This window comes from Diabrotica undecimpunctata, chromosome 2 (genome assembly GCF_040954645.1).
Source record: "Diabrotica undecimpunctata isolate CICGRU chromosome 2, icDiaUnde3, whole genome shotgun sequence".
Lineage (NCBI taxonomy): Eukaryota > Metazoa > Arthropoda > Insecta > Coleoptera > Chrysomelidae > Diabrotica > Diabrotica undecimpunctata.
The window spans coordinates 55,942,192-55,970,146 of record NC_092804.1 but is presented as its reverse complement, the minus strand read 5'-3'; the positions used below and the strand labels follow the sequence as shown (position 1 = coordinate 55,970,146).

Here is a 27,955-nt window from a genome sequence, read left to right as displayed (position 1 = left end):
TTCTTTGTATGTTATGAAATCTTTATCATAGTTAGAATTTGTGGATGTTAACTTGAATGTTTCCGCTATTTTTTCTACGATTTCTGCATGGTTTGTTATTAATGATTTATTTTCTACTTCTAATGAATCGATTCCTTGATATGAGCTAGTGCCTGTTATATTTTTTATTTTCCTCCATATGTTTGTTAAGGATGTGTAATTATTGATCGTTTCTACATATTTTATCCAGGATTGTCTTTTAGATCTCGTGGTAATCAGTTTGGCTTTAGCCCTACATTCTTTAAGATTCATTAAGTTTTCTAGGCTTTTGTACCTTTTGTACTTTTGAAGAGCTTTCTTACTTTCCTTAATAGCTTTTTTACAATCTTCATTCCACCAGGGAGTTACTTTATCTCTTTTTATAAACTTTGTTTTACCTATCGCTTCTAGAGCTGCTTCCGTTATGAGTTTATTGAACTGTAGAATTATTTCGTCTATTGAATTTTCTAAACAAATTTTTGATGATCCGTTACGGATAATTTCTTGATAATTGCGCCAATCAGCTTTATCTAGCCTCCATTTCGGTTCAGGTGTAACTGGCGTAGGTTTCATCGAGTGTTTTTCTATTAAAATTGGGAAGTGATCACTCCCATGTAAATCTTTTTCTACATACCAATTGTGATTTAATTGAAGAGTTGGCGTACAGAGTGAGATATCTATAGAAGAAAATGTCCCTGTCGATAAATTTAAGTGTGTGCTGCTACCATCATTTATTATTGCAAGGTTTAATGTGTTTATGATCTTTTCAATCTTTTTTCCAGTGTGTGTAGTTTTAAAGGAACCCCAGTTAGTATTGTGTCCATTTAGATCTCCCAAAATGAATTTCGGATTAGGAACCTGATTTATTAAGTTTACAAGATCTTGTTCTTCTAGGTTATAATTTGGAGGTATATATATATTACATATGTTGATCTTTTGTGTAGTGCCAATTTCTACAGCTACGGCTTCGAGATTTGTGATTAATGGAATTTCTTTGGATATTATTTGTTCCTTTACATATATTGCAACTCCACCTGATGCGTGTTTTGCATTATCTCTGTTTTTAAAATATGAATTGAAGGACTTTAGATTCATGCACGTGGAATGTTTAAAATTAGTTTCTTGAAGACAAATAATTTGTGGTGTGTATTGATTGATTAATAGTTGCAACATAGGTAAACGAGTTTGAAAGCTATTTATATTCCACTGTAAAATTTTATTATACATAAATTATTATATATCGATTAAGTGAAAGAAAAAAAAACTACAGTATTAACAAGTGGATGTATCACTTTCAGTATCCAAAATGGCTAAATCAAGTTGTACAGCCAATTTTTTCCTCAATTTTGTGCAGCGATATTTTGTTGTTCTGTCTTCTAAATGGGGACGTATTTCTTCCAACATATTAATAAGAGCTACGGTGTCTGAAGTATATTCATTCGCAATCGTTAGTACATCAGAGCATCCATAGCAATTTTCAAGTAGACTTTCAATTTGCTGACTGTTAAGACAAAAGGAAGGAGAGTGTTTGTCTATAAATGTTTTAATATTGTCTGAAAACTTTATGTTTTGTTCCGGTTTTTTTTCTGTTTTGCTCTTTTTTTTCTGTTTTAAAGTTGAAATTGCAAATTGGGCATCCTCAGAAGTAGGTGATGAAACAGCAGAAGCAGTACGTTTATGTGAAATATTTTGTGTAAAAGAAAGATCAGACTTTGTATTGTCAACCAAGGCGTTTTCCATTATCTCAGAATTCACAGGGGTATTGATAGGTTGAGATAGGGGTGGATTTGACAGTTCTGGATTTTGGGTCGAAGATGACTGTGAGCTGTTGGAAGAAGTTGTAGTGATTCCAGCAATAGGAGTTTGTGAAGTTTGGGCAAGAGATATGCTACCTGATTGAGTATTGCTTACTGTAGGTATTGTATTCAAAGTTGGTGAAACAGAAACAGTACATTGTGAAGCATTATGTCCTGCTTGCTTGCATTTGAAACAATTATGGCTGTCTAATGTTAAAAATAACCTGCTTACTACTCCATCTTGTTCAATTTCAATAAATTCAGGAATGTTAGTATTTATAGGAGGAGAAATGTAGATTTGTCTTCTAAAACTTAATATGTGGCTGTAAGCTGGATCAGTAGCTCCAATTCTCAGTGGAGTCATTGGCGATAACAGTGTTAAACCTAAGTTTTGTAAATGTCGTGTAATATCTTCATTAGGAATTGTCGGGCTTACATTAGATACTAGCAATCTTTCTGATGGAGTAATTAGTCGTCGAGCAACTAGACGAGTGTTGTTAATTGTGATGGCTTCATTATTTTTAAGAAGATCGTCGACAATTTTTTTATCTCTCAAATATATGCAAACTCGATTGTTAGATATACGTGAACAATATATTATATTTTGTGGGTTAACTATTGGTCCAATCTGTAAGAGATAGTCTTGAATTTTGCAACCTTCTATCGATGGGAAAACTATCGCTTGATCTCTATTTGGTAATGGAGTGGAATTTTTAACTAACGCTGCTGAGTATGATTTAACCGTGCTGTGGAAATTATTTGAAGTAGTATTGACATTTGAAGAATTTTGAGTAAGATTATCCATTTTTTGCTTTCTTTCGGAGTTTCTTCCAAAGCATTTAAGCTAAGTCCGCCTCTGGCGATGAAAAACCACAGACAATAATTTGAGAAAAAAAAAACAACCAGTTGGTAGATAAGCACTCACAACAGGTGAATGGAAAGATATTGATTTTTTGTGGATGTTGATAATATTATGAAGTAAATTAAATACTCACAAATGATGTGTGATGTACTATTTTAACACTTCACCACTTTTTTCTCAAAAATTTGTTTTAATATGATAGTTAAAAACTCATTAATATTAAAAATCAATTACTACGAAATGATAACGACGTGTTTACTCTTCGAATGTTCGAGTGAGACTCCAGTAACACATTTTTGTAATATATTTATTCTTAACATTAATATTTGAAACTTGATATTAGTGCTGCGAAAAAGAGTAAAACATATCATTTTAATAATGCGTGGGAAGAAGAATTCCTGTTTCCTATGGTGAAAGATAAGTGTGTTTGTCTTGTTTGTCGGTCTTCCGTTGCTCTGCCCAAACGCGGAAATTTACAACGGCATTATAAAACTTTGCATAAAAACTATGAAAATGATTTTCCGCAAAACAGTTTGTTTAGAAAACGGAAAGTACAAGACTTGAAAAGTAGTTTGAAGACGGAACAACCAATGTTCACTAGGCCTGTTAAACAATCAGTAGCTGCAACAATTGCGTCGTTCAAAATTTCTTATATATTGGCACAACATAAAAAACCATTTGAAGATGGAGAGGTAGTGAAGGAAGCATTCATTGAGGCTGCGAATGTGTTATTTCAGGACTTCAAAAATAAAACAGATATTATGTCCGCCATCAAAGAAGTCCAGTTATCACGTCCAACGGTTATTAGACGTATCAAAATCATGGGCAAAGATTTGGAAAGCCAAGTTAAAAGTAATATTATGAAGTGTATGTACTTTTCTTTGCAATTTGACGAGTCAACCGATATGACTGATACCGCCCAGTTTTGTAATTTTCATTCGAATGGTATTTTCTGACATGTTGGCTAAAGAAGAATTGTTAACAACGCTGCCTCTAAAAGAAAAAACTCGCGGAGAAGAAATATACAACGTTTTTTTAAATTTTGTGAAACAATACGAGCTACTGATTTACAAACTCGTGTGTATTACAACAGATGGTGCACCATCCATGACTGGCGTTAACAATGGATTTGTTACATTATGTCGAGCTAACGATGATTTTCCATCGTTTTTTTCATTTCATTGCATCATTCACCAGCAAGGTGTGTGTTCCAAAATTTTAAATATGGACGACATCATGAAGATGACAACAAAAATTGTGAATTCAATCAGAGCGCGAAGCTTGCAACGACGTCTTTTTAAAGCACAATTGGAAGATAGCGACTTTGCAGAACACACTGATTTACTTCTGCATACAGATGTTAGGTGGTTGAGCCGTGGAAAATTTTTAGATAGGTTCCAGGAGCTACTTCCCGAAATAATTTCTTTTTTAGAAGAACGAGGGGACGACACTCATCTACTTCAAAACGAAAAATGGCTCAGTGATCTGGCTTTCCTAATAGATTTAACAAATCATTTGAACCTTCTTAATTTTGAACTACAAGGTAAAAATAAAACAATTATCGATATGATGAGCGCAATACATTCTTTTGTCAATAAATTGAAATTATTGATTAAGCAAATTAGCAGAAAGGATTTAAACAACTTTCCATCGTTGAAAAAAAGGGTAGTTGCTCATTTAAATTACATATGTTTATTACGAAACGAAGCTGCAAACACTTCATGGTGAGTTTGAAAGACGCTTCGCTGATTTTAAAAAACTGACAGATATTGTAACATTCATGTCTAATCCATTTTCTTGTCAAGATATGGAAAAAATAACCACTGAAATATCCGTTCCGTTTAATATGGAGATCATTTCCGTCCAAAATGAGGTACTGAAAATAATTTCGGATATACATCAATCCAGAGCAACCGATACGAAACTTTGGTCTTTCATATCGTCTGAGAAATATCCGTCTTTCAGACAGGTAACTCTGCAGCTCACAGCAATCTTTGTATCAACATACTTATGTGAGTCTGCATTTTCCCAAATGAAGATAGTGAAATCAAAATATCGTAATCGGCTAACTGACGAACATCTCTCTTCATGCTTGCGTTTGGCCCTCCGTAATTACGTACCATCATATGAAATACTTGTGGATGATATGCAGTGCCACGCATCAACATCCCAATAGAATTAATAGGAAAAACATGACTTTATTTACAACCCACTGTAGTTACAACTTTTTATTAACTAGAAATGCGCAATAAAGTTTTTTATTTTCAAAATTTTTTTTTACTACACTTTGTTTTTAAACCAGGAGGGGTAAACTAAAGAGACATATTCACACCCAAGAAAGTCACTAGAGAGGTTACCAAATACATCTTCTTTTTTGGTTGATCATATCGGCCTTCGACTGTAATCCAAAAATATTATATTATACTAATACGTCGCTCAAGATGATCAACCGACGATAACCATCCAAGGAACAAAAGTGGAACATGTAGAAGAATACATATATCTGGGTCAGAATATCAAGGTAAACAAAGAAAACCAAACTACCGAAATAAGCAGACGAGTAAGAATGGGATGGGCCGCATTTGGAAAACTCTCATACATACTGAAAGACAAAAAGATACCCCAAAACCTTTGAACCAAAGTGTTCCGATTCTTGTATCCTTCCCGTTCTCACTTACGGAGCTCAAACCTGGACATTCACAAAAAAGAACATGGACAAGATTCGAAAAACTCAGCGAGCCATGGAACGACAGATGCTTGGTATCTCACTAATAGATCGGCAAACGAACGAAGCAATCCGGAACAAAACAAAAATAAAGGACGCCGCGAAACAAGCAGCTAAATTAAAATGGAAATGGGCTGGACACAACGAACGTCTCGAAGATGGTAGATGGAACCAAGAAGTCGGAAACTGGCGACCCTACGATGCGAAGAGACCAAGAGGAAGACCTCAAATGCGCTGGAGCGACGATATCAAAAGAGTCGCAGGACCAATGTGGAAACGCCTAGCACACAACAGGGATGAATGGCGAGAAATGGGAGAGCCCTTTATTCGACAATTCGGATAGAAAAAGGGCTTAAAAAAAAAAAAAAAAAAAAAAAAAAAAAAAAAAATACGTCGCTAAAGAGTTCTACAAACTGTTTTTTTTATATAAAATCAGACTAAAAATCTAAAAATAAATAAAAAGAATAACACAGAAAACACAAAAAATCGCCGGTATAATTTAATTAAGCTATGAAATGCCATTGCGGTGCGGTAAATTTGAATTACTCCTCCTGGTTTAAAATCAGGGTATAACTGTCGATCTCCGGACGCTTGCAGTTTATGTGGTAGATCCCATGCAGTATAAGTCTGAGCACCACTGCTCTACATGTATACCTCTATTAGCATAAAATTTGTCGTCATGTATAAAAACCGCCACTGAATATAAAGTGGTTGACAGGTTTATTTATTTAGGCAGCTCCTTCAATAACAACGGGAGCTGTGAACAGAAGATTCGACGACGTATAGCAGATAATAGAGATTAACAATCCACTACGTTTCTGCAGTTTCATATTTTCAAAATATTAATATTTCAGAATTTTCTAATAATTGCAGTGAATTCTTTAGTGTTTGTCGAAAGGAGGTATACGTCCAATAGACAAAAAGAAATATGTAAACATAAAATATTTTAACATTATATATACAACTACGTGTACCTACAGATGCAATTATTTAATAAAAATGCAGTAACAATATAAATAATATACAGTAAATATACACATAGTTTCAAAAGTTATGTATCACCCCTTGTATTCATGATTGTTATACTTTTATAAATCTGTATCCTTATCACATGTTTAATAGGCCTTTTTCATATAAAATACATCTTTTTTGGTTTTTTATTTTATTTAAATACCCATTTAATTGATCTGGTTTTGCCAAGGTGTAAACATTTGAAAAATTTATTCTGGTAAAATTTTTGAAAATTCTGTTTCTGAGTTGGCCATTCTTATAATTGTGGTATAGCAAAACCTGTAAACATATTTAAATTTACTTTATTTATTAATATTTACAATATTATTTTTAGATACATCTCTTTTAACTACAGAACAAGATTTAACTAATTATGGAAATTACGTTTACGCTAGTTTTCCAGTTGATGTAATAGTATATTTCCACATGCAGCCTAGTACTTTTAGATTCAGCTGTTTACCAGTATCAAGAGTCGAGTGTCTCCTTCAACTACCATCACTAGATATTGTTTTCAGTTCTAAAAGAGCTGAAGATGAACTAATTTACAGGTAAGTAGAGCAATAAAACGAATATTCTGGTAGACTATAAATTAACTGCTGTTTAAAATTATCGTACTATCTTCCAGTTTATTTTGATTAAACAGATAATATTGACGCTTACTATAAGAAATCATAGGAGGCGCATGTCAAGTAGGTAGAAAGAATTATGCGTTATATTGGCAATCTGTTCAGCATCCAACAATTAATTGAACGGTTAGAAGATTTAGGGAAACTGGAAACGCCACAAGTGAAATTGCTGAGTGGTTTCTCCAAAATTGGACGTTAAAAAGTTGAAAATGTACAAGTAGAGAGCTAAGTAAACAACTTGCACCTGTATAAAATGTCAAATTATTGCTTTGGCTCTCAGAATACCAAAAGAAACCAGATTTGCTACTAAAAAACCTGCTATTGCATCACATAAAGCACATTAAGATTGGCCAGTGATGGGGCACATTGAACTATCCATGACGAAAGTTTTGTACACAGGTGAAACCAGAGTAAGGTTTCGGTTAGGGTAATGGGGAAAGGTTTTTTGAGAATACTCTCCAAGGGAAGCCTTGGAGAGATAGTGTTCTCACAATGTATCAAAAATGCTCTGACAAGGATTTTTTTACGTACGCACAGAATCATTCCTAATTCTTCATGCTGTCTGCGGGAATTTTTATAAGGCATACATTCATTTTAATATAAGGTTGCGCAGGGTCTCATATAGTAAGGACCTGTGTTAGATTACCTAAATTAAATTAATATTTAAATGTTAGTGTGGCCACATCGAAGTACGTGCCCAAATAAACATGCAAGAACTCGAGCGTGTTGTTCTATTAGAATGAAAAAAGTTGGTACAGTGGTACAGTAGGCGATACAGTAAACTATCGCCTATAAACTATATAAAATATAAATAAATATCATTTAATAGTATTTAATATAATTTAATTATTATATAAACTAAATAAGATGTTTAAAAAAATAATATTTGTATTTATATGAAATTATTTTAAAACTTGAAGTGTCATAAAAATTTAAACAGACGATTTAATATTGTTATCAATTTGATAATATTTATGACTTTTAAATTTTGTTAATCGTTAAGAATCGAATCTTTTATTGACAGATATTCTTTTAATTTTTTACTTCTCATTCATTGTCTATACTTATATTATGCGAGTTATTTTTTATGCAGTTTTTAATTTAAACCTGCTTAGGATAAATATACGATTATTAGAAACGAATTTATCGAGAGGAGTGATTCGATGTGAAGAACCGCTATTTCGTGACGCTACCCTTAAAACTAAACTGCGATTCTTCACTAACATCTTCACATCCTTTTGATATTCTCTGATAAATAATTTTAAGAAATTCTTTAAGAGCGTGGATCATGAGACTAATAAGTCTGTGTTCTTCGCAACTATTGGCGTTTGGCTTATTAGGAATATTAATAAATATTGACTTAAGAGATTGAGCCAATCTCTCTGCCCGCTGTCATAAAAATTGGTGAAAAGTCGACATAATATTTTCCTATTATATCAGTTTCAGGACTTCAGCATATATGTATATTGTTGTGGCCAGGTGTTTTGCAATTTTTAAGATGTGTAATGGGTAATATTCCATTTCTGATTCAATTATGGGTGGTCCTGTAAGAATTGTCCTTGTACTGTCACTGCTGTTTTTTTCTATTGGACAATTATCATTAAATAAGTCTTGTATATAGTTATTCGAAGTGTGGCGAAGCTCTTGAGGATCCATTATAATTATGTTGCCCTTATAAATTGAACTGATGTTTTTTCTTCTAAACTTCCATGTGATTTCTTTTAATTTTTGGGTTTTTCACTTGTCGTATTTTCTGGCAAATACTGTTCTATACGAATTTTGTGTACTGTTCTATATTTTTATTGGTTATTCTCGATTTTAGTATGTCTTCTTTTTTCCATAAGTATCAGTCATCCCTCAGTCATATGTATTGTGTGTGAGTTGTAGGCGATGTCTCTACTTCCTATTACTCAGCTGTTACTGATATGTTCTTGTTGTTAACTACTTCTTTTAGTATTGGCAACCAAATTCTGCAATATTCTGTTGAAGAGTTTGCTATACATTTTTCTTCCTTGACCCGTGGACTCACAATCCGCAGCGAAGTGTTTTTCAAATTTATTTCAATTTTCTCTAAATGTTGTTATCTGTATTCTTAGCTACAGTTAAGTGTATCATATTACCTACACAAGTGTGTTAGTTTATTTTTGGTATCAAGTTGCGGTGCGACAGTCCGGCGCCAGTAACAATTACATAGTAATTTTACAGATAAACATAAACAGACAAAGTTTGGATGTATTTTCTTTATATTTCATAAAATTAAAAAAATAGTATTCTGAAAATTGTTTTTATTGACTAATAATATAATTATCGTATAGATAGCATCATATGGGAAAGAGCAAGAACGACTATAGCAACTACTGTTAGACTGTCTCAGTGAAGATAAACATAATAAAGAGGGAATGTCAGAGGGACATTTAAATAATACAGAAAGACGAGAGTCTTCTAGTACAAATACTTAGGTTTCCATTTACTAAACAAACTCACCTGGAAGGATCACATTGCCAAAAAACGCAAACAAATCGATATGAAAATAAAACAGATATATTGACTGATCAAAACAAATATTAGCCTACCTCTACATAATAAAGTTTTAATTTAAAAAACAATAATTGGGCTAATTTGGCTATATGCAGAAGACCTTTGGAGTAGCGCAAACAAAACTAATTTAAACTTATAGAAATTAAGAGTTGGTCAAAAATATTTGGTATAACTGATGCTCTATGGTACGTAGGAAATCAAACAGTACACACAAATTTGAAAATTCTTTACGTTTAGGACTCCATCGAAGAAAGATGTGTCAAATATTATGACATAATACTTTTTGATCCAAATGCCCTACTGCAACCATTACTAGAACGACAAGATAGAAGAACTGACTATATATTATTTATGTAGTATAATCTTATGTTAACTATTAATATTAATGATTGTCATTTATTTATTTTAGCGAATTTGGCGATGGCTCACCCAATACAGCTGCCACTGCTGTAGGAGGTTTAAGTGTAACTAGCTGCTTGTCTGATTTTTCGGTATACGTGTTTCATCCATATGGTGGCAAAAAGTCAGCAATTAAAGAAGCCCAATGGTCACCATTGTCTGATAGCGAAAGAAAAGATTCATTGTCGGTAAACGTTGAGTTTGTCAAATTTCATTTATCACGTTCGAGAATGTTAAATTTCAAGCAAGAACCGACAAAAGGGAAGGGAGTAGATCAAAGTCGAGCTGTTATCAGATTTTCAAGTAAGCTTTTAAAAATATTTATAATACGTATCCAACAACTCGTTAAAATTAAATAGTTTGCTACGTCAATATCAAAATATCGCGAGAGTGAAGAATCTGATAAGTGAAAGATCAATGTATATGTAAATAGGTGTGTATTTAGAATGCGTTTTTTAATCTTTTTCGAATTGCCATTGAACATATTTCAACATGTAAAAGCTTTGAAGTACACTAAAATTGAATTACTTTTATACTTTACTTTAGCGTATACGAATACCTTATTAAAGGATTTTGGTTTAATACTGAGCTATGTAGGTTCCTTTGTTTTTCGCGAGCCACACATCTTCTAGTATACATCGGTATTGACAGTTTTTACATGTGGGAAGATTCTCTATATATTATGGTTTTCACATTCATGGTCACATCATCTTGGTTTCTTTTTTCCCACTAAACTATATTTTTTTGCTGGAGGGATCTCGTTCTAGTCCTATTAATAGTTTTTTTAGGTTTTAAAGTTTTTTTTCTTTTTTCTCCTGTAACTCTTTTCTATCTAGTCCCTTCATTTCGTTCACCAACACTTACACTTCCATCTGCACCATTCTCCTTTAAATAATAACGTAATTACTAATTGTTTCTAAATACGTTGACAATCTAAACAGTAGTCACAAAATCTTTTAATACAAAACCCTTACATAATCTCAGTTACTTAATCTCATAACCTGAGTGGCAGTTAAAGCGCTTCTATTGGTTGGTGGAAATAAGCTGGTTTACATGGACCAGTACAGTGGAAATAAGTTGTTTTGCATGTAAAGGTGGTTTTTAACATGCTGTTACCATTGGAAGTAATTTTTTTGCATCAATGAGATAGAATAAACCACTTTGGCTACAACAGAACAATCCATTGGCACATCTAACTCAACTTTGATTTTTGTGTGACTTTAGGCTGTTTGCATATTACCTACTTATATAATAATCTATATTATTTTTTAGCTATTATCGATATCGGTTCAGCGTCTTTCAAATACGACATGAGGAGACTCACAGAAATTTTAGCATTTCCAAAAGCTTGGTATCGACGATCTATAGTGCGTCGAATGTTTTTAGGGGATTTAAGTTTGTCTACACCTTTTAACGAAGAAGATGAGTCTTTTTCGTCACACAACGCTTCTCCGAATTTATCACGAGGTCAAGAGAGGTAATAAAATAGTAATAAATTTTAAATAAAGGAAAAATTATTTAAATTCTTTATAATACGTATAATATATATAATATATATATATATATATATATATATATATATATATATATATATATATATATATATATAATATATTTTTTGAGGTCCAGCAAAACAGACAAATCGCCCCATCTGAATACCAGTGACCGCCACAAAATGAATTTGGATTCTGATCATGCGCACCATAAATTGAAGGACACGGGGAAAACTTTGAGTTCAGATTCGAACCCATGTGATACTCCTAACGTATTGGAGCATAAAAATTCTTCAGCATGGGAAACTTTGGTGCTATTTGCTGTCAATTTCAAGAAATTAAATGTTCACATGAATATGGGAAACGTCATGGGAAATGTTTCGTAAGTTATTGTTATATAATTTTTTTAAATCTCCATAAAATACCTATAATTTTTTGTAGTTGGTTAACGAGAGAATTTAGAAGTGATGGCAGATTGAGTATAGGCTCGACGGGACATAAGAACTTGTATATTGCGTTAGGTTTGGGAGGTTCTGGATTAGATGCTAAAGGTGGTATAGTTGGTGGAAATATCGAGATATCTCGAATAAATACGTATAGTAAGTATACTTAATTAAACTCTATTCTATAAATATTTTAAATCATTTTGGAAGGTCTTTTATATAAAAGTATTTTAAGTCACGTATGCAAATATATACATATTATATTTATATATCTGCGTGATTGAGTATATGTTATATATTGTCACTATCAATGGACAGATAGCCATTTTATTCTGTTCTCCATATTTGTTATTATTATCCATATTTATTCTACTTGGCTTCTATTGGCTTATGAATCAAATTATCCAGTGTTTTTTGTTTCAATTCAGATCAAGCTCCACCTTTTTTATTTCTACCCTGGATCGAATACAGAGTGTAAGAAAAAGGTAGGTCATAAATTAAACCACATATTCTGAGGTTAACAACCTCAAAGTACAAATTTGTACTCAAAATGTTACAGATCTTTAAAATTACGTTAAAATTGTATTTTTTTTACAATATTGCGTGAACTGCTCGATAATATTTTGTAATCAAAATGAAGACGTGTATTCCTTTTTAGATATCTTACTTACTTACTTAATCAGTAGACCCATTTGTACCTTTCGGTGTTGTTGTTGTACCTTTTTAGATATTTGCTCCCTATAAAATTTTTATGGAATTATCCATAACTGCTTTAAATAAAACAATTTTCCATTAGTTAACAAAGGTGTGGGGAGGCATTTTTGCAAATCCATCATTGCTACGACTTCTTTTAAATTCTGCTTGCATCTTATCTTATCCTGCCTTTTTAACTTGTATCTGTTTTCTGCGTCATTCAAATGATCTGCCTTTTTCTTTAAAATATCTTCAACTCCATTAGGATCTGCCTCTTTTCGCTTATTTTTAAAACTGTCACAGTTATCACATGTATATATTAAGGGGCTTGAAATGAAGGTAGAACTCCATAGAAAAAATTTCCCGGTACATACGTTTCTTTACGGCAAGTTCTTTTGCATACTCCTTCTCATTAATCCACTCTAAATATAATTTATACATTATTGTTACGTTCAGTTCTGGATTTAAATATTCTCTTTCAGATCTATTGCAACAATAATGACTTTCAATTTTTGGAAAACAATTTGTGGTCCATAACCAATTGTTTTGCCTCTTCTGGAATTTGGTGATTAGGTACATGGTGACTGATTACCAATCCAGCCGCATCATTAATTTTCTTCTTTATTGAATTTCGGACTATTTTCTCAGAGATGGCAAGTGTACTTAAAAAAATGACTTGCACACCTTTGTGCACATCTAAAATCCGTTTGAGAGGAGAGTGTAAGTGTAAGAATGCTGTCCTTGGTCCTTTTGATTGTCATTTCTTGGACGTCTTCTGCTAACAGTACCCACATTAAATATTTGCGTTCTAATATTATCCTGTATATTAGTAGTACATTTAAACCTAGATAATCTATTGCACGAGTGACCTACTTCTTTAGCTTTTTTCAATTTATTTTTAAAACCTACATATTCCTCTCCTAATCGTCTCTTCTCCTTTGTTACGTTACGTTTCCAAGTTAAAAGGCTTCTGCTTTCTCTTTCTAGTTTTCTTTACAACTGTTTCTGTTTTATCTCCCTCGTTCACTTCAATACTGTTATCCATGTTCAGTTTTTTAGAAAGCACATTTCTGTAATCATGTTCTTAAACACAGGTAATGGTTATTACATATGTTTTTATAAAATATGTTTTCACTCTCAATTTCTTCATCCGCAGAGAAATTTTCATTGGCAATGTCAAAATATCTACTACAAGAAGGTTTAGCAAATATGTTTTCACTCTCAGTTTCTTCATCCATGGAGAAATTTCCATTGGCAATATCATTAAACATAACAGGCTTTACCTGACATTAGGTTTTAGGGTTCTCATGAACAGAAACATGGTTTTGTTCATTAGATGAATCAGATGCAGGAACATAAGTAGAGTGAACATTAGGAGTGTCTGAAAAATAACAATGCTTCAATTATTGCGATACTGCTTAAATAGTTGTATTAAAAATTAAGCTCTTATTATTAAGCATGGAAAAGTAGGTTAAACTCTGCAAGATATTACACTTTACACCAATTGTGGACCTACTTTTTAAGTTAGTAATGTGTAGAAAGGATAGGTATAAAATTTTGAAGATTTTCACAGTACACAGAAAAAAGTTCACTTACCTTCATTGCTTTCTTGTAAACACATTTTTACCATCTTCATTACTCTTGATTCAGACATTTCTGGTTGTTCTTTATTATCAAATTAATCTCGATCAAGAAAAAAGTTACTTTTATTTATAAACCTTGCAAAAACATTAGCTTATAACCTCAATTTTTATACAGCTGACAGGCGGTTGTCCATAGAGATTGGACCCGTTTTTTTAAGAATCAGTGTGCCATGCAAAAAAGTTCGATACCACCTATCAAGCACCATTCTAAAGATAATTCCTTTAAGTGTATTATTGGCTGCTTACCTCCATTTACTGTGAAAATAGACTTCCGCCCTTTCAATTGTAACGAACAGATATTTACAATCATTATTTATTTTCGTTTTTATTTAAATTTGAATAAAAAATATAATGACATGTAACATTGTAAAATTAAAAAAATAGTGTTTTTATAACATAAAACATATATTTTACAGGTACGTAGTTGCGCATCGCACGCCACTGATGTGACTGGATGCAAAATATTAAAAATTTAACGAATTTATTGATTTATCAAAAATAATACATTAAATTATTGACTTAACATATAAAGTTACCTGTTTAACATTAAAATATCGGGGATAACTATATTCACTTTAATCACCTGTCAAATTCACGTCGGACATTATAGCCAATAATGTGAGGTCAGTTCCGTCGTTGATCAGCTACATGTAAAAATAACAACGTGTTCCATCCTTAGTATATTACATCGTTGGTTGATGCAGTAATTCTAAATAAAAAAAAATATATTTTTAGTTCATTAGATCTATGAGATATTAGCATTATTTGTTCCATTTCATTTTTTTATTTTTTGTTTCTGATCTCTATTAAATATTCACCTTGAATGCTGCTTTTTATTTTGATGATGAATGATTTTGCTGCCTATTAACTTAACCAAAACTTGAAACTACCAATAATTTTTTAAATTATCTTTTAATTTTCAGTTTACATCAGAGAAGAAGCGAATGTAGAACCAGATCACAAAGTATGCTTACGGCTACACGCTCTTGAATTAAGGCTAGATTACATGGCGACTTCGGTGCTAATGTGCAGAGTTAGTGATTTAAATGTCAATCTAAGAGACGAATGGAAATTGAACAAGGTTAACACGTCTAGAGATTCTTTCATGCCCACCAGAAGGTACTTTAATTAAACAAGTTTTCTTAATAATAATTTGTGTTGTTTAGATGTATCAATATTACCTTTTTGAAAAATAACAAATAATTGCGATCATACATTTAGTAGTACTCCGGCCGCTGGGTACCTTCCTGTATGCATGGAAGGGTGGATAGTTGAAAGCTATTCTTTGTTCGCTGAATACGAATATGTAGGTTACCCATCTCCAAAAGTAGTACCAATTTTTATAAACAATTTTTTTATAAGTAAATTTCCAAATTTGAATATTTTAAAAACACTAGGAATCCTAAGATTTCCTACTTGGCGAAACTAAATTTAAATCTTTACCACTGTGCTTTCTAAAACTTACAAAGGGGACAGATTGATAAATTAGTCGGCAAGGGAATCTATAATTTGCATTGCACATGCCGTTCATCACGGTAAAAATTCTTATAGTTTCTGGTACTCGAAACCGAGTGAAGAACTAAAACAGAAAGACGGTATTAGATTTAATTTCGATGCAGATAAAAATAAAATAAAAAATAAAAATAAAAACGTTTATTGCCTTAATAAAATTTACATGTCCCACCTAAGATATTTCAAAACTTAAGATATCATAGCCTTTTTTCTTGACGTCTCGCTACTAAAAATTCATTTCTTCTTTTAATTCTTCCATATTTTGCGTTGACCTCCTCGATGGTTCTTGCACCCGACATATTTTGGTTCTGTCGGTGTATTGCTGCCATTATTCTAGCAATTGCATCCACTTTTTCCTGGGTTTCGAAGTGTGTTCCGTCGTCGTATATGATTTGTGGCATCTTTTGTTTTCCCCTTCTTGTCCTCTGGAAAGCTCTTCTGGGCCTATTTATGTCCTTGATGATGTCCTTCAGCTCATTCGGTATGATTAGTCCTCTATTGTTCGTCATTCCTTTGGGGATGTTGTCTTCCATGGCTTGTTGAATTTTCCTTGTTATCTCTTCTATTTTTCTTTCCATTTCTTCTGTTGATTGGAATTCTCTCATTTCCATTTAGTTAAGTTGTCTTCTGTAGTTTGGCCAGTTTGCTTCTTTCCATTTTCATCTTTCAACTGGTTTCATTGTTGGAAGGTCCACTCTTGAAGTCATTCTTCCTGTAACTGGTTTGTGATCGGAACTGCATTCGAACTGCGCTCTTACATCTTCTATGATGACGTCTTTTGTGATGAATAAGTCCAACGTAGAATTGTTTTGTCCTTCAATGGGTCTGATCCGTGTTGGTTCGCCTGGAGAGAAGTAACATATTTTTTCTGTTTTCACAGTATCTTAGTAGAATTGTTCCATCTCTTGTGATGTTGTTGCATCCCCAAATTGTATGTTGTGCGTTGAAATCTCCTGCTATGACTACGGTCTCTCTTGAGTTCAGCATGACATCTAATTCTTCCAGAGCTAGATCGTTGTCTCTTCTCCTGTAAATAGAAAAAATGTTAGTAGTATCTATTTTTATATCTACGTTTTCAAAATGATTTGTATTTATTACCACCTGGTATCATTTGATATTATTTTTGACAATATGGCTACTCCTCTTTGGCTACGGGAAAGTTTTGATTTCGATTCAGAGCATCGGCATATGTCGCTCTGATGAGACCTAAAGAGGTTGAAATATGTATAAGCGGCTTGCAGATGCCCTGCATCGAAATTAAATCTAATACCGTCTTTCTGTTTTAGTTCTTCACTCGGTTTCGAGTACCAGAAACTAAATTCACTAAGAATTTTTACCGTGATGAACGGCATGTAGAATGCAAATTATATATTCCCTTGCCGACTAATTTATCAATCTGTCTGCTTTGCAAGTTTTAGAAAGCACAGTGGTAAAGATTTGAATTTAGTTTCGACAAGTAAGAAATCTTATGATTCCTAGTGTTGTTATTAGATGGCGTTGTAACGTCTGTAAATAATTATTTTTATAATTATTGACTTGTGACCGGAGAGATTTTGTTTCGATTCAGAGCAACTGCATATGTCACTCTAATGAGACCTAAAGAGGGTGAAATACGTATAAGCAGCTTGCAGATGCCCTGCATCGAAATTTAATCTAATGCCGTTTTTCTGTCTTTCTGGCGAATATTTTAATTTACAACAACAACAACAACAACAACAAGTGGCAGATCTTCATAATATTCAAATTAGTAGGAACACTGTACAAAGGTGTCTCACTGAACAAGATTTGCATGTAAGGATACTAGCTATAGCACCAATAAACGTAAATCATCCTAGAAGTAGATTGAAATTTGCCAGAGATCACCTTGACTGGAATGTTGATGACTGGGAGCACCTATGTTCACAAATTAATGGAGGTATTGCTTATATAACTCAGATAGATTTGTAAGAGTTATTCGACGGCAAAGAGAACGCTATGCACACAGGATCAGTAGTGCTTAGGAGAGGAATATCTCTTACAGCGGACCTTGTTGCTTTACGAAGAGGTTCCTTAACAAGAGAAAGGTATATTACAAACTGTTGTCCAACCATGCAGTACATTTGCTCCTTACATAGGAAATAATTTGGTTTGTCCATAAAAACTTGTGACATTTAAAGTTTTGTATAATCTTGAAAATATTAATAAAAGATGAGCTATCTCGTAAATTTAATAAGATATAGTGTTGTAATAAATTCCACAGGGTGTTGCAAAATAAGATGAAAAAGCACAAGTTTATTTTTACACTCCGTAGATGTGTAAAACGTTGATATTTCTCAGAAAACATTTGTACAGTAATTCCTTAGAAATAGACCTATAACGTGAAAAAAAAAAATCATCGCAATCCAATCAACGATTCAGAAAAGAAAATAATTTCAAGCTTATGGTACATTTAAGGTGGTGCGTTAATTTTGGAGAGTAGAGAACATAAATTTTAGATATTCTATTTGATCTTAGAATATAATTTCAATATCATTTATAAATTGTTCATAATATTTTAGTATACAGTATGTCTGAATATATGACTGATTGGGACATGCTACATTCGTGTTATACCATGCTGTCGTTTTATTTAGGTTAATTTTTCTTCGTAAACAAACCGAATTGTCTCTATTATTCCCGCACTACTAATTTTAATACATATTTACATTTTACATTTTATTATAATAATTAATATACAACTAAGTACACAGACGAAAGAATATCTCAAAAAAATAAACACTAAAAGAATAATACTAATAAAAAAGCAAAAGTTCGGTGTATGTTAAAAGAAAGAACTCATGTCTGATGTTTGACTAATTAAGTTATAATATATTTTCAAGAGACCACATGTGTGATTACTTATATATTATGAAGGTGTATTTAGAATACTTTTGTATAATAATGTTGGAGCAGTGTAAATCGAAGCTACAACATTTTTAAGATTTATAAAGATCTATCTGGACAGACTTGTCATGCAGCCTTCCGATCCGACTACGATCATAAAACCGGACGACTGTATGGAGGGAATTTACTGTGTCTTGTGAATGTCGCTGACCAAACTTGACCAATAAATGGCCAATCCTAACCCCATCTGCCTCTGTTGTCATTTCCGATCATACTCCAACATTGTAGACTATTCGCATGCTTGTTGCGGGACGCTTGTCGTTTGGTGTTCCAAGTTTTGCGCGTTGTTGTTTTCTTAAAACTTAGCTTACGGCACTATGATAATAAATTCCTGCTTTCTAAAATTTTCTTTTTATTTACTACACCATAAAGTTTTGAAATTAGTTTATTTAGATGTAATAAAAGAAGATTTTATATCGAAGCAACTTCTCAAGTTGCTTGACGGTCGTGGAAAAACTTTCTTTCTAATATTATTGTTTTTTAATAATTTGTAGTAATAAAATATACCAGATATAGTAGAAATATATAAAATGAGCATATAGATATAGTATTGGTAGTTTGGTTTCTTTAGATTTTAGACTAACAAAACATGAAGGAGTGAAGTCGCCACTAATGTGACGTGTATAAAATGAATTTTCCCGTCTTCGTTAGGATTTTTTTTAAGTCGATGTTCGTTACATTTTTATTGGCGGATGTTGAAATTCTATTTAAAAGATATTTTGCTTCGTCGCCTTCTTATTTTGAATAACTAAAATATGAATGAAGTTATATTATAATGATATTGTTAGAAATGTTAATACATTTTTTGTGTTATGGTAATACTTTTTTTAATGCTTCGCAGAAAATTAAAATGCATAATCTTGCGATGAGCCTACTACGCACTTGCTCCTAAAAGGGCAGTTATGAATTGAATATTAATTAAAAATAATAATTGAACAAGTTTTAAAATATTAATAATACTATTTTTGTTTATTTAGACCCGCAAATATCTTCATGCACGGAGTACTTGGCTGGGATCAACTCCAAATGATTATTTCCAAATCTACAACAGCTGATCTACTGAAAATGTTTAACAAACTAGAAGAATTCTTTTCACAGCAGTTTAACAGCAGCAAAAGAGCATTTAGTAGTTTTGCTGGATCAGGAAGACCTTCTAGAGTAACTCCACAAAAAAGTTAGTATATTTTATAATTGGTTTTTAATTTGTTTAAAAAATAAAGATATACAAAACTATAACAACAAATTGTTCTGTATACCAATTCAAATTCAGTTGAAATAAAACATGAGCGCTAAAATTGAATACACTTTTACAATTTTTGGAGCACACTCCCGCTGAGATAACTCGTCGAATAACATTGACCCTGGTTGTGGATGGAAACAAAATGAAATCAATGAGTGATCAATTAAAGCTGAATGACTAATGATCTATCAAGAATGGTTCGTTCTTGGTAGTTAGTTTTTTTTTTATTTAATTTTATATTATTTTGTTGGCTCGAGTGCCCGGGCGCACACAATAGTTTAGTAGATTCATGGCTCGAGTCACACTCCAATCAGAAATGTTTCAAACAGCAATATACAATCCAAAATGAATCTGTGACTTTGAATCGAAATTCGTGAGTGAATCTAGTCGCCCGAGGGATGAGTAATATGTTTCACAGCTACACACAACCAAACTTATATGGAATAATCTGATATTTCTTATTATTTTAAGCGAATTTAAAAAAAAACAACCTACAACGTCAAAGAATATTTATTTTAAAGCAATTTAATCACCAATACATAAAAATTAAAGAAACCCATAAATTCTTAAATAATAAAATTGCAATTATTTGTACAAGGTTTGTACACATCAATATGCAAGGATTGATGGTTAGATTATTTTTATTTACTTAAGTTCTTTTAGTAGTCAGTGTTACTAACACTAGGCCCTATGTAAGCTCCAATTCGCGTGGGCATGCTCCTAAACAAATTGTAAACATTTTATTGTGGTAGGTTGTTTCCTTTCTTCAAGAGCAACTTGTACTAGCTGTTTTGTGGATTATCCCGGTGAGGTCTTATTCTTTTTTTAAGCATATCCCACAAATGCTCTATAGGGTTAAGGTCGGGTGAGCAAGCGGGTCACTACAGAATAGCGATATCGTCTGCTTCAAGGAAGTCTGTAGTGACTCTGCTGGTATGTGGAGGTGCATTATCATGCATGAAAATTAAATTTTTTCCCACTGCACTTTTTCAAAGTCTAACTATAAGTTCTGGAACCAAATCAATATACTTTCGAGCTATTAAAGTTGGTTGAATGGAAATTAGCTTTTTTACCGACCATATTACTTCCCTAAAACATAGCACTTCCTTCTTTAGGTATGTGAAAACATCTGGCTGTTTCCGTTCTTATTTGTCTTCCTCGCCCCTCTAAGTACACGAATTCATCGGTCATATGATTTTACACAAATCCTGATTTCGTCTGAAAATAGCACATTTTGCCAATTTCCAATGTTCCAGTTTTGATATTGCAGACACCAATTTAGGCAATCAATCTTGTGCTGCCTGGTTAACTCGGGAATCCGTAACTGTCTACTGCTGTATAGTCCTTGAAGGCATGAAGTCTTCTTTTTATCGTTTCAACTGAAACACTTACACCTGTACCTTCCAAAAGCTGCTTTTGGAGTTGCGAGTGAGAAATTGTTGGGTCTCTTCTATCTACTTGGATAATAAAACGATCCTGGCAAGCCGTTGTTACTTTTTGGCGACTTTATCTTGGTCTATTCTTATTTTATTGGTTTGTTTATTTTCAATAAAAACCTTTATTCTTTGCAACATTAACAAGTTTTTTCAAAAGAAATAAGTATTAGTTTGAAATACATGGTGATTCCATATAAGTTTGGTTGTGTGTAGATGACGGTTAGTCTTTGATCATTGAGGAAATACGTTAATACCAGAAGACCGGAATATACAGTACATTTTGTACGTTTTGGCTCGTCTTTATGACACATACACTCACATGAGATTTAGATGAGATTCATATTCATACTTGTATTTTCATTATGCACTGCCTGTTGCAATCTTATAGGCATTTAATTTTTCAAAATTTCTTGACTCTTGAAGCTGTTTTACGATTAAATTCAGTATTTAACAAAAAGAAATATTTTTGTCATCCTAATGTTTATTCAATAATGAATATATTGAAATGGAACTGAGCTTACGAAATCTTCAATTTTGTGGTAAGTTACATGACAAACATGCAATATTAGTTCAAGATGAGTGTGGATATATATTTTGATAGAATAGCTAATTTTAGAGCACTTTCATAGATTTTATGTTCGTTAATAATGGCCACTAGTAAATTCAGAAAATCAGTGAAAAACTGTAGGCCAGGGTAATGCTTCATCGCCAAAATATGAATCCAGTGGTATACCGTTCTTTTAATTGTTATCAAAAATCCCTTTTTTCTCTCTGCTAGGCTTAGTCAATTATTATAACGAATAATGATTGGACCTTTTTCCTAATCTTATCATTAGCTTTTGACATAAAATTATTATTTTTTTTTTAGTAAAAAATTTTTTTTAATCATATATAGAATTAAATATGGAAAATCTCGTTTTACTAAAGAAGAGTGTGAGATTTGGTCAATTGTAAAACACCTATGTTGGTCATAACGTAGATATTATTTAAAATTAAACTGACTGACGGATGTACAATTACGTCATAATTCTGTAAAATCCGTATAACAGATGTTGTTTATGTATATATATATATATATATATATATATATATATATATATATATATATATTATTTATTTATTTCAATTTATAGATCGAGAATCGTCAGTACCTCCTCAACTTCCTGCAGCTCCAACTACGGATGCCAGACACCACAGACATTGGCAGAAAGTCTTGGCACACGTAGCAGGTCTTCAACTTAAAACAATGCCTCTTCCTTTGCCCTCATTTGGCACTGTTCTGGGTGGTACAATGGAGTTACAAGGAAACAACATTTCGTTGGCGTGCTTCCATGGAATTAATTTCAAAAGCAAGTCATGGGCTTTGTTCAGTTTGAAAGAGCCTTGTATCAATTTCAATACGGAGAGCCAAGAAATTCCTGCAAATGTATCTCCAGGTATATAATTATTTCTATTAGTATTGTGAATAAAGTAACATAATTTCAATTTTAGATGAAATTCCTAAGCAAGATGTTCACGTGGTGCAAACATTAACCTGTAGTTTGGGTTTAAGCACATATAAAACACATTTGTCAATGGCTACTGTGTGCAAAGTTTCAAGAACTGTAATATTTCCTCCCCAGTTTAAAAGTTTACAAGAATGGTTCCATTATACGTTCTCTAACAGTCAAATAGATGGTAAGATATATTCGTTATATAGGTTATTCTATCACGAATTTAATAGGAGGGGTTTGGTTTGTACTGAGCACCTTCTTGTGGTATTTTTTAAATTTATATATGAATTATATTTAAATTAAAGTTACAGATGAAAACATTCATATATTTTATTTATAAACTATTATATTTCTTTATAAATTAAGGCTGTTCTAATAAGCTAAAACTGTATTATCAAATTTAATAAGGTGAATTATCCTTACTTTCTTGTACCTTCACAATATTTGTTGTTTTTTCACGAGTTAGTATATACTTCTCCATTTTTTTAGCCACTTAGCATACGTAATCACTTGCGTCATATTTTTATTTAGTGATCCAATCTCCTTCATATTTTTAATTAATGTTGTATTACTCTTTTTTTTTCACTTGTATATTTTTTGTTTATTCTTGTGCCGAAATATTTGGGTGTGTTCTTTCTCTCAATATAGTAGTTATACCTTGTACGCCACATTAGGCATAGAGATCCCTCTATAATTGTTGTAGTAATTTCCATATTTGTTCTTATGTCCATATCCTTCGTCAAAGTTAAGCAATGTTTTTATGTAATTCTTTTCCTTCAACCTTCAGTAATTCTACGTTAATTGTGCTTTGTATTTCTTCTTGTACAAGCTCCATTACTTCTGCGTTATTCTTATCATTCTCTTCCTCGGAAAACAATTATAGTCAAAAGTAAAAATTTTCATAATAATTATATGGTAGCGAAAGATTTTTTATTTTTTGCGCGAATTATAATCTGTAAACCAACTCTTGATTACTCATAGCATATACACATCATTTTCAATTAACACATACACAACACCATGAACTAGTTTAGTTATTATTATTTTTGTTGATAGAAGTCGACAAGTTTCCTTCGTTGGAGAAAGAAAAAATGGACGGTTCAATGGAGCGAGCAAGAGGAGCTACTTCTTCTCCTAAGTTGGCAGATCATAATCATACCAGGGAGGTTATTTTTGCTCTTCCCAGTTTACAGTTTCATCTTAAAACTGAACATTTACAAACTGCTGATATTCCGGACATTTTAGGTAAGGTATCTTATTTTAGCTGATAAAAAAAAGGTAAATTTGCAATGCGCGGACATTTATTTCGGACCTTGGACGACAAGAGCCTAATCTCTATATAAAATCCTTTTTATCAAGTTAATTTCTGGCTGTCTGGATGTGCACCCTAACCAAAAAATTACATTTATTTCAGAAAGAACGCAATAAGATTTTTTTTATTCTATTAGATATTAGATCATTTATCTTTAATGAAACTGAATGTATCTTTCTGGTTTGGAACATGACTTTCTCGCATGAAGCTTGTTTTATCTCAACGTTTCGCTACATACAAGTGTAGCGAAACGTTGAGGTAAAACAAGCTTCATGCGAGAAAGTCATGCTCCAAACCAGAAAGATACTCTCAGTTTCATTAAAGATAAATGATTTTCAGAAGCCACTTGCTTTCTGGCTTCCATCTAGTATGGTTTCGTATTACGATTACGTTTTACGATTTTTTTTAATACAAGCAGATATTTTTGGATTATAATATGGATTGGATTATAATATGAAGCAGATTATAATATGGATTTTAACAAACACTATGAAATGTCCAGTTTCTTGGGAACTACTACAGAATGGAAGAAAAGACCAGATCTAATATGTCGTTAACACTCTTGGATTGTGATTTTGAAGAACCGGTCAGTTTCTCTGTATATATCTGTATTAAAAATGATTTTTTACCGAATAATTTCAAAATTGCCTGATAGGTTGAAGACAAAATAACAAAATCTAAAAACTTTAGCTTCAACTTTTTTCAATTTTTAAGACGGAATATTAAATTGAAATGTGATAAGGAGGTACTTAAATCATCGTAAACACCTTCCAAACTTTGGTTAATGTCGAATGGCATAGAATTTCTTTTCCTAAAAAATGAGCTTGGTGCTTAATATTCCTTACATGAGATATATATATATATATATATATATATATATATATATATATATATATAATTATTAATTGATTCTTTTATTTTTAGGTGATAAACCAACGGTCGACTGCAGTTTTATAACGGAATTTGAAGATCATATTTTTGTTACTGTTGACGCTGAAGCATTTTTCTTTTTGCACGATTTAATAACTTCGTATGTTAAAGAGAAAGAAAGGGTGGTAAGTGGAATTCATACCATTGAGTAGTATGTAAGGCTAGTATTAGTTTTTTTAAGTGAATGTTATTAGAAATTTTATACGGACAGGTTGAAACTAGTATTTTTAACTGTAGATTGATGGTCATTAGGAAAATTACAAATTGCCAATTATGTGAACAAGTCATAGCCTTTCTGTCTGGATTGAGGAAAGAACCATATACAAGGACGTGATGAGAATCTACGTTCTCGATTTGAACGAAACATTCTGAGTATATATATATATATATATATATATATATATATATATATATATATATATATATATATATATATATACCGATATGGCAATTTTTGAACTGCCGTATACGTTATTCAGTATGTGGAACAAAGATAACAATTGTTTGAAAACGAGTAAGACACAATCCACGCATGTTGGAGTAGCAAGTCTAACTTTTAAACAGTGTTGCAAAATTTCTGTTACATCATTCCTTCTAAAATATCAGTCGGATACATGAGTGTAATATAATATTTAAATTCACTACAGTTTATTTTAGAATGAAAATTAATATTGCCCGAACAAAACTTGCGTGAAGTAACTGTTATTTTTTAAACGATTATATCATTACTTGATTCATTAAAAAAGAACACTGAATTGATAAATTGATATGTGACAACAGCGTGAGCTAAATAAATAACGCACTTCAGTAGACAGACAGATAGTATAAACGGTGTGCCCCTCTACGACTGCATGATTTCCCCTCAAAAGAATAGGCGGTGCTTATATATACAATAGGTTTATATGATCTATCTATTTGATTTTTAGCTCTGGTGGTGAAAGGTTGAAACCAAATAATTAACTTGCCAAGCGTATATTTTCAAGAAGAAAAGATTCAAATGGTGAAATGGTATTATGGAAACCATTCCATTGTAGAAATAATACAGTTATTTATTGCTGCTTTTGAAAATCGCCCAATTCTGACAGAAAACAGTGCGATAAATTATTAAAAACATTGAAAATTTCGGTTTCATTAATACCGTATGAAATGTCGTCCAACGGATCAACCACGATCGAAACAAATCTCTGTTGAACGCGAAGCTCGCGAAATGCAAGTTTGTTTAACTGCTGAAGAAACGCCTTGTTTTAAACGCCGGTCTCTCGCCGGTTACGCCGGTCTCTCTAAAAGAGAGAACTGTAAAGAATATTTTAAAACGAAATGGATATTTCTTCTTCTTGTAATTCCTATCCGTTTCGAATGTTGGCGACCCTCATGGCAATCTGTATTTTGCAAACTGCTGCTCTGAAAAGATATGTGCTTATTGTATTGAACCACGTACATAGATTTTTCAGTCAGGAAATCCTTCACCTCGTTTTCCTTCCACTTTTCCTTGTAGCATTAATTGCAGCAACCCATATATTTTGCTGTTTCTCATGATGTGACCGAGATATTCGATTTTGGCTGTTTTTATTGTGATTAACAACTCTTTTCCATTTTCCATTCTTAATAAAACGTCTGGTTAGTAACGTGGTCGGTATAGTATATCCATGTTTCGACGATTAAGCCACATTTCGAAAGCCTCAATTTACTTACAGGTAGCGTCTGTGAGAGTCCAGGTAACATTCAGAAACTACATTTTACCACAGGGTGTCTTAAACCTAAATTATTGAAACGTAATTTTGTTTTTATTCGTATAACCTGTACAAATCCGGTTATTTTGATGCACCTGATTGTATCTACCTACTATTCTCTGCATATTTAACGGACGTGGTTTAGTTTAGCTGGTTCTAGTAATTTTTAATATAGTTTTGGGTTCTAAATATTATGTATTAAATTTGCATTCTTATTTTTAGCTGGGTGGTGTAGATAGACGTTCTGCCATCGACCAAGAAAAACCAAAATCTTTAAGTGAAACTCCAAAGAAAGGTTCTATCGACGTGGACATTTTCGCTAAAGATTGGCGTAATTACAACTGTAAAACGTGGCATCTAGAACCAACAGTACGGCTGTTAAGTGTAGCCGGAAAATACATAGAACCTTATGGTATTGATTATATTCTACAAAAATTGGGATTTTCTCATGCAAGAACTACGATTCCAAAGTGGATGCAAAGGGGTTTCATGGATCCACTGGATGCAATATTAGCTGGCTTAACCTTGAGAATGGTGCAAGTAGTAAAAGGAGACGGAAATAAAGAAAAAGAAAAGGAAAAAGTTGCAATTGAAGGGAAAAAGTGATAAATTGTTTGTAAATCAAGAGGCAGTTTTACCCTAGTTACCGTTATATAATATAGATTAGCTTCATGCTATATATTTGTGATATTTTGGGGTTGAGTATATCAATAGTAAAATGAAGGGAAATTTCAAGAAGATATATTAGAATTTTTATAGAAAATGTAACTTATATTATTTACTACTTTAGTGTATACTATTGTGTTCCAGTTATATATTTATTTATATCATACTTATGGTACCTACTGTTAAAATAGGGTTTTTTTTGTATTTACTTTTTTGACTGAAATATGTATTATGATTAATGGATAAATAAAGCAACTATCGAGTATCTCATACTTTTCTATTGAAACCTTTATAGAGCTATATCACCATAAAATTTTTCGGCACCTTTTTAGAAAACTTAAAATCTATACTATCTAAAAATATATACATGTGACTGATTTTATTTATTATTTATATTGGTCACTTATTATGGTTAATGTGTACTCGATTCACTGATCTCAGTCCGAACTGTCTAATGAATATACTAA

The 27,955-nt window shown here is 32.3% G+C and overlaps 1 protein-coding gene across 7 annotated transcripts in view; it reads left to right on the top strand.

Annotated features, from left to right (window-relative positions):
* Positions 1-27,753, top strand: part of tweek (transmembrane protein KIAA1109 homolog tweek) — a 204,308-nt gene extending 176,555 nt beyond the window's left edge. For all 7 annotated transcript variants that reach the window (XM_072522926.1, XM_072522925.1, XM_072522922.1 and 4 more), the window contains 12 exons: positions 6,747-6,960; positions 9,986-10,278; positions 11,248-11,452; positions 11,599-11,850; positions 11,910-12,067; positions 15,171-15,366; positions 19,659-19,855; positions 22,491-22,793; positions 22,849-23,034; positions 23,907-24,095; positions 25,087-25,217; positions 27,045-27,753. In XM_072522926.1, coding sequence (XP_072379027.1) covers positions 6,747-6,960; positions 9,986-10,278; positions 11,248-11,452; positions 11,599-11,850; positions 11,910-12,067; positions 15,171-15,366; positions 19,659-19,855; positions 22,491-22,793; positions 22,849-23,034; positions 23,907-24,095; positions 25,087-25,217; positions 27,045-27,428 — 2,708 coding nt within the window. In that variant the 3' untranslated portion in view covers positions 27,429-27,753. The remainder of the gene's footprint in view (positions 1-6,746; positions 6,961-9,985; positions 10,279-11,247; positions 11,453-11,598; positions 11,851-11,909; positions 12,068-15,170; positions 15,367-19,658; positions 19,856-22,490; positions 22,794-22,848; positions 23,035-23,906; positions 24,096-25,086; positions 25,218-27,044) is intronic.
* The last annotated feature ends 202 nt before the right edge of the window (positions 27,754-27,955 follow it).